This window comes from Physeter macrocephalus, chromosome 20 (assembly GCF_002837175.3).
Source record: "Physeter macrocephalus isolate SW-GA chromosome 20, ASM283717v5, whole genome shotgun sequence".
NCBI lineage: Eukaryota > Metazoa > Chordata > Mammalia > Artiodactyla > Physeteridae > Physeter > Physeter macrocephalus.
Window position 1 is genome coordinate 59736447 of NC_041233.1, and position 8193 is coordinate 59744639.

The window sequence follows — 8193 nt, forward strand, 5'->3', positions numbered from 1 at the left end:
ACAGCAGTGAGAGGCCCACGTACCGCAAAAAAAAAAAAAAAAAAAAATTCTTTAAAACCCATGTGAGCCAAATAAAATATGTCAGTGGGCCCCCCAGAGTCTGTGCCCCTCACACGCCTCCTCTCCCTGCCCACTGATGCCCTCCACTCCCCACCAAGCATCCCTCAAGGCGGCCCGTGACCCCGGGGCTCGGCTCACTCTTCCCCCTCATGCCACCACCTGCTAGCACCTCTGCATCCAGGACTCCCCCAAATACCCCCTGGCTCAACTTTTCACCCCAAGTCCAGGGCTGACTCTATCCCAGTGTCTCCCAGTCGGCCCTAGCAGGCACCTTCAGAATAATCCTAACCAGCCTGTGCCAGGGGCTTATACGTGCCTTCCCCACAGCCTCTCTAGGGACTAGAAGGAAAGAGAGAGACCGTGTGGCCTAATGGGTGTGCACTAAGCAGCACTCAGCTTACAGACCAAGGCCTGTGGTCCCCAGGACTGAGAGCTGGACCCCCGCCAGCCCTCCCTAACCTAGGGAAACCCCAAAGGTCAAGACTGGGCCCTGATGGAGGTTGGGGAGCAGGGCAGAATGAGGGGGAGAGCAGAGACCCCGCCCCCATGCCAGAGAGGTGGACCTACTGATGGGCCCGTGGGAAAGTGCACACCGCGAGGAGAGTGGCCTTTCCACTGACATGAGCTCTGCTGTCGCCGCACGTGGCCACACTGGCCAGACTCACAGAGGATGCCCAGTCACACCTGCCAAAGTGTGAAGTTTCCTCGAGGCCCACTCTCGGAAGAGGGAGGCGTTTCCAAAAAGTCACCAGGATGCCAAACCCATCCTCTGGACGGGGGTCATGCGGCCGGCCAGCCCAGGTGCAGGAAGAACAGTGGGCTGGACTCCAGGGAGAGCCCACATCCTTCCTGTTTCCGCTCCTCTATCATAGCCCGTGCATGTCCCTTGGTGGGCAAGGGATGGAAAAGGCAGGGAAGCCATCAATCTCCCAGGAAGGACAGGGCATCCTTCCTCCAAGCCATTCTGCCTGACTTCCCCACAGCAGAGGCCCTGGCCCACAGGGAGTCATGGAAAATCACAGCATCTTAGGACAGACAGACAGACTGCGGCCTGGGGTCTCAGAGGCTAAGGGATGACAAGGAGGCCTGCAGGTCACAGAGATAAGGAAAGGCTCCCCTGGCAGCCCTGAGTCAGGGCCCACACCTCCCCCCCCCATCCATATTGCCCAGGGCTCCTCTGGCAGTCACTGCAGTGGGTGGAATGGCAGCCCTCAAAAAGACAAGTCCATGTGCTAATACCTGGACCCTGTGAATGGGACTTTATTTGGAAGAAGGATCTTTTTTTTTTGTGGTACGCGGGCCTCTCACTGTTGTGGCCTCTCCCGTTGCGGAGCACAGGCTCCAGACGCGCAGGCTCAGCGCAGCCCAGCCGCTCCGCGGCATGCGGAATCTTCCCGGACCGGGGCACGAACCCGTGTCCCCTGCATCGGCAGGTGGATTCTCAACCACTGCGCCACCAGGGAAGCCCTTGGAAGAAGGATCTTTATGGATGTAGTTAAATGAAGGCTCTTGAGATGAGACAGTTCTGGATTACCCTAAATTCAATGACAAGTATCCTTATAAAGAGACAGAAAAGGAGAAAACAGACAAAGAGGAGAAGGTGATGGAAGACAGAGGCAGAGGTTGGAGTGATACTCCACAGCCCAGGAAGGTCTGGAGCCACAGGAAGCTGGGAGAGGCGAGAGAGGATTCTTTCTTAGAGCATTTGGAGGGAGTGTGGTCCTTTGAGTACCCTGATTTCAGACTTTTGGCCTTCCGAGCTATGAGATAGTAGATTCCTGTTGTTTTAAGCCACCGCGTTTGTGGTCTTTGGTTATGGCAGCCCCAGGAGGCCAATGCAGTCTCAAAGCACAATGCACCCCCCTCCCCTCCCAGTTTGGCCACTGACATTCCCATTTTCTGCTGGGCACCTCCAACCTCCCCAGCAGCCGCAGCCATCGCTGTGCTCCAAAGCCTGGGGCTTCCACACCAATGGGACTCTCCCTTCTGGCCCGGCGTGGTCCTTTGGAATCAGCTCCTCTAAGCTCTCCCTAATTCCCAGACACCTCAGGTAGCCCTGGCCCTGGAGGTCTTCCTGCCCCACTTCAGGGAGTTCTTGTGCCCATGAGACACAGGTCTGAGCTTTAGTTCAATCTGATGTTCAGGGCCTGGTCTCAACCAGCCTCAAGGGACCTCTCAGGTCGCTTCCCTCCTGCCCGGGCCGCTTCAGATTATCTACTGTCCTCTGAACACCTCCTAGACTTACTTTCCCACCATTCCCTACAATGTCCACGCCTAACCCTACCCAATGGTCCTCACAGCCAGCCCATTTCAGAAACCGCTTCCAAGATTCTTCCAGATCCCTCCCTCCCCCAACTTCTCAGACAAATCCTTCTTTCTTGAAAGGGATAGAAGAACAACGGGAGGGAGATGGCTTCTTTATTAAGCCCCTCCGAGTGCAGGCTGGTGTCTGGTGCCTTGCGTAGATGGTGTCTCCATAGATGCACCCCTAGCAGGGACCCAACAAACACTTGCTCCTCTAGCCTTTATTTTTAGCTCATTTCACCTGTGCAGCAGCCCCATTTCCGAGGCAGGAGCCCAAGGTGATGAGAGGTTGAGCAATTGCTCAAGGTCACACATGTAGGAAGAGAGCATAGGAGCCAGACACCATGCCAGGCCCAAGGCTCCAGACCCTGCTGTCTCCCCGGTGGATCCCAGGCTACTCTTTCATCACAGCGAGCTGCTTGCCTGAGATCTGGTCTTATCTCACTGTCTTCCTTGGTTGGGCTCCTCTTGGGTCAAGGTGGGCCTGTTTGCCTTGACACTCTGCAGAGCGCCTGGCAGAGACCAAATGCAGGGCTGCCTGCTTAGTGTGCTAAGGACAGAGCGGGCGACCTTGGGGACCCACCAGCTCACACACTGCACATGGGAGACACCCGCTTTCTAAAGACGGCCTCTATAAATGCCTCCATTCTTAGGAAGGATGCATTTCCTACAGCAAGTGTGCACCCAAGGGCCTCCCTTGACCCCCAATTCCCTCATCAGGTTTCTAGACCTGAAATCACAGGGTGCGTTTTAACAATAGGAGTGCAGTGCTAACCATTTCCCACAGCGAAGCAGCCCTCATGACTGTCAGACGTTGGCGTGGCTTGAACTAGTGTTTCTCATAAGTTCCCCTCTGCCCATGGGCCCCATGTCACTCACAAGAGCGGCTGCCCAGAGGGAAGAGGAACACCCACCTCAGGGCAGCCAGGCCAGGGCTCCCAAACTTGTCCGCTGGCTCTCCCCTCACCCTGCGTTTTCTGCACCCCAGGCCTCCAAGCACAGCAGCAAATACTCAGGACAAACACCACATTTGCCATGGGGCAGGGAGGGCAGTCTGCAGCACGGGGCGCGGGAAGCAGGCTCCGGACACCGCCGGCAAACACACGGGCTTAGGGGAGGGGACTTGAGGGGGTGGAGCAGGAAGCAGAGAGTAAATACAAGGACAACAAAGGGAAGACAAGGCCCCCGCTCCGCTCGGCCATCGCTCCCCTGTCTCAGAGCTGAGCTGGGGATGGATGGGATCAAATAGCCTGTCAGTGCCCAGCAGCCCCCTTCCCTGGGAGCCCTGGATGGGAACAAAGAGAGCCCCAGCTCAGGAAAACAGCCTGGCCTCTCCGGCATGGGCGTGGGGGGATGGGCCCCGGTGGCTTCTCTATGGCCACAGAACAGCCAGGTCCCCCACCCCTCCCTCCCCACCCAGCGCCTCTTACTCACGTTCTGGCTTAGAGGGATGCTGGCCCCTAAACGGTGAAGTCCCAGGCTGCGTTCCCAGCCTGGGCCCTGAGGCTTGGGTGTACCTGACACAATGCCTGGGCCCCAGCTGGGCTGGGAGAGGGGGAGAGAGATGGGGAAGAAGGGAAGTGCTCTGGGCCTCCTGCACGCACACACACACACACACACACACACACACACACACACACACAGAGTCATGCTCTGTGACTGCAAAGATCTAAAGACCGCTTTCATCTTATAAAGGGGAACAGCAAGAGACACAAAGGCAAGTGGGAGGCCAACACAGCTGTAAAAAACTTCAGAGTTGTGTTTGGCATTCTTGGCTGTGCTCTCTGCTGCAGGGACCGGGGCTGAAAACAGAGCAGGCAATCTGCCTGTCCTCCCTCACCAGAGCTGCACCGGTCATCAGAGCAAACCAGTTCTCCTCCACCAGGGGAAGCTGGGAGAGCCTAGGCTGTAAGGCCAGGAACTGTTAGAAAAATGACCCCCAGAATCATCTATGAACACAGTCACCCTCCCTGTGAATTACACAAAACAACGACCTATGACCACCTGGTTTTCCAGCCACAGGGACGGAGTGATGATGAGATTGTGAGGATGCCCGTGCTCTGTCCTGGCTTCTGCTCGAGGCTGCACATGGCGCACAGTAGGTGTCCCAGAACCAACACGCAGGTCAGGCTGGTGTAGGGTACAAGCAGCCACTGATACTGCTGAGTTCACCTGGATATATTATCCTCCCATCCCAAGGCCGCCCAGAAAGAAATAGCTCAAAGCTCTTCAGCTCAGAAGAGCTTAACACTTTGTAGAGGCTTAGTAGCAAAGAGGCCAAACTCTGGAATCAGAGGCCCGGCTTTGAAACCTGGTTCTCCCACTTGCTGTGACAATAGCACCTACTTCATGGCATGGCAGTCACATGGTCGTGCTCTGTAAAGGACATTGGTATTGGTGACAAGGCCAGGTCTCCGTTTTGATTTCTCAAATCCTGCCGGGTGCATCTTAGGGACTCCTCTGGGCAGAGGGGGGTGGCCTGTATCCCTGCAGCAACTCCAGAAGCCTGGGGACAGGGTGAAGTTGTCTCCTCTACCTCCCCGTTTTCTTCTAAAGGCCCCCAGGGGCTGCCACAGAGGGAGAGCAGGAAGTTTGGCACCTGGGAAGTTCACAGCTCCCTCCTGCCCATCTGGCAGCGACACTGAAAGCTCCTCCACTGCACCTAGAAGGAGAAACCAGTGTTGGTCTCTGATGCCTGGCATTAAAGGTGCAGGCGCTCCATGGATGCTTGCTTGCTGAATGAAGTCTGGACTGGGAAAAGAACCTCACTGCCTTTACTCCCAGGAGCAGGAGTTTGAGATGGGAATGGAGTAGGGCATCCTGAATGAAGTAACTTCTAAGTTTTTTTCCTGGGAGGCACCCTGCTGTCAGAAGAGCAAAGCAAAGCACTAACAGTGGTAAGCCACTCAGGAAATGTGAGCAAAAACCCAGACACACCCCTGGAGACAGACCACAGCCACTTTAGGCCTGGACAGCCTTCAGCTAATTGCAGGCTGACTGATTCACCGCCAGCGCTGACCACGATAATGACCCAGGAATGAACTCTGACACAAGTTATCTGACCCCCAGCTGCGTCCCTCCTTGACACCCACCTCCTCGCTTGAGAGCCTTCTAGAAATGGACGATAAATGGAGGATGACAGGGTTTGATGCAAATCAGGTAAGAGAAGAAGCAGAGGAGCAACCCTTGGTAGAGTGACGAGCAACTCCCCCTTTCTGGAGAATACCAGATGAACCGCATGGCCCTGACACCCAGGGGAGGGTTTAGTAAATAGCAACCAATGCACTACATTTATTGAGAGTCAAAGAGTGTGCAAAATGCTTTCCATTGCTATATCATCCTCACAATAAACCTCTGAAGGAGTCACTATCCTCCTAACTTTGGAGGATATCCTCCTCAGTTTCCTAAGGAAACTGAGGCACAGAGAGGGGAGGCCATCCATTCAACATCACAGAGCCAGGATTTGAACCCAGGACTGCCCAACTTTCAAGCCTCCGATCTTCCCATGACACCATGTTGCTCAGTGACCCGTGAAACATCAGTCATGAACCTGTGGGCTTTCCTTCCCTGCACTGTTTAGGGAAAAGCAGGTGACAATTTAGGTGGCATATGGGCATGAAGCAGGGAGTCAGACTTAATGAACCTATGATGTTCCTTCCACCCAGAGATTCTGGGAGTGTGTGGCCTGGGATATCGGAGATGGCTTTTCCTGGGGAAGCCTCCTCTGCAGTGGATTAGGAAAAAGGAGTGAGGTCTCTTCTAACCCTGGGTGGTGGGTCTGGGGGTGAGGCATCAGGAGGAAGAGGCATGGATGTATGGGGGCCTCCGGGGCAGCACACGGGGGTGGGACCCAGGCATCCCCACTCTCTTCTCCTCCAGCCCAGGCATGCCTGCCTCCTCAGTGACTCTGAAACAAAGTCTCAGCAGACAAAGGACCTTTTCATGAACTCCAGGCAGGTCCCCTGACTGCTACTAAGAAGGCTATTGAAACAGGCTCCCAGGAGAACAGTTTGTTATGAGCACGTGGCTTTGCACCAACCAGCAGGGCAAAAATGATGACAATGCCCTCCCTTTGGTTTGATGCAGGTTGGAAGGAGACTCTCCTGCATCTGCTGCAGGGAAATAACCTGGAGGGAGAAAGTCCGGGAGAGCTTCAAGCGGAGCCCCTCCTCCTGGGCAGCAGAGTGCCCCACTGTATTATTCACCCAGAAGTGAGCCAGTTAAACGTTGTGGGCTTTGAATTTTTTTTCTTGGGACTTCCATCAGAGGATCTCAAAGTGCTCTGAATATGACCTGGTACTGGCCATTACTGTCCCCATTAAACAGACAGGGAACCTGAGCCCTGTCTGTCAATATCACAGAGCAGGAGGGGACCTGGGGTTGGTGGTCTGCCTGTTGTCTTCTCGCCTTTTTTTTTTTTTTTCGGTACGCGAGCCTCTCACTGCTGTGACCTCTCCCGTTGCAGAGCACAGGCTCCGGACGCGCAGGCTCAGCGGCCATGGCTCACGGGCCCAGCCGCTCCGCGGCATGTGGGATCTTCCCGGACCGGGGCACGAACCCGTGTCCCCTGCATCGGCAGGCGGACTCTCAACCACTGCGCCACCAGGAAAGCCCGTCTTCTCACCTTTGACACTCAGACTTTGTGGGATTCTGTCCTTAGGCGGGACACTGTGAACATGGCTGTCCTCTCTAACACCACTCACCAAATCTCTGGTACATCTCAAACACCCTCAAATTCCTGCATAAACTGCTGGGGAGGAAGGGAGTCCACAGGTCTCATTTAGCCCACCTAGAATTCCACAGGGAATGCCAGAGCTGGGTGAGAGGTGAACTCTGAGACTTTGCTTCTATTTCCAGGTGGTACCTACTCCTGGGGCAGTGGATTCCGGACATTCCTCCTCCGTGCGCATTTGATACAAAAGCTCTGTGAGGCCACAGAAGCCCCAGCAAGGGCCCTGGCACATCGTAGGTGCACAATAAGTACATACTCGCTCCATCAATGAATGAAGGTTCTCTCTTAAGTCAGCCCCCACAGGAAGGACGTGGGCAGCCTTGTTTCTCACTTTCCTTTGGGGGAGCGGGGGGTCGGTGAAGAAGGGAAAGCCACTTTTCTGATCTCCCCATCACTGCTCTGGCCTGCTTTTGCCCTACCCCCTTCACGGATTGATTCAGACTGTAGAAGGGAGACCCAGAGCCATGGAAGCCACCAGAAGCCCCCTAGGAGTCATGCTTTTTGCCCCAGTTGCAGTTCAGAGAACTAAACAAGATAGCATGCTGACAGCTGTGCTCTGCTCCCTCGGGGCAAATCCAAGGCCCGAAGACCTTCCACCAACTGGCTCATAGCCCAGACCTGTGGCCTGCAGCCCCGCCCTCTTCCCCTGGCCCATCCTCTAAGAAACACACCTGTGGATATAATGCCTTCTGAGCTCCTTCCCTTCGTCAAAGTCAACGTGTCTTACAGTTGGGTGGTTCCTGTTCCCCTGGTCTGACTTAAGGTGGAGGTGTTGCCTTGGGCAACAGTGATGTCACCTGTGAGGTACTTCCATTCTGCTGATGTCATGGGGTAGGCCACGTGGATGGAGGGGGATGCGCTTTCTACAGGAAAACGTCACAGGTCCCAAACTGCTCAGGAGGATCCTATACACCTCTTGGGCACAACCAAATGATCCTCTTCTTGTCCCAGAAAACATTCTCACCTTTCTCTCCCCTCTGGGTGCCTGTTTAGGCCATGCCTCAAACCTGACTTTCCCTCTCCAAGTGTCAGTCAAAAGGTTGGGATGGGGCTTCCCTGGTGGCGCAGTGGTTGAGAGTCCGCCTGCCGATGCAGGG

General features: G+C 55.2%; 1 protein-coding gene across 4 annotated transcripts in view; it reads right to left on the reverse strand.

The window, feature by feature from the left end:
- The window catches only part of ITPRIP (inositol 1,4,5-trisphosphate receptor interacting protein), a 49389-nt gene that overhangs the window by 33013 nt on the left and 8183 nt on the right, over nucleotides 1-8193 (reverse strand). The window contains exon 1 of one of the 4 annotated variants that reach the window (XM_007113415.4): nucleotides 4964-4981. The exons of 2 other annotated variants lie outside the window; for them this stretch is intronic. Coding sequence is in view for 1 of the 2 variants with exons in the window: in XM_028480978.2 (XP_028336779.1) it covers nucleotides 4711-4811 (101 nt within the window). In the remaining variant the exon portion in view is untranslated. Of the gene's footprint in view, nucleotides 1-4710; nucleotides 4935-4963; nucleotides 4982-8193 lie in introns of those variants that run through there. One more of the 4 variants, XM_028480978.2, reaches the window with a different exon arrangement.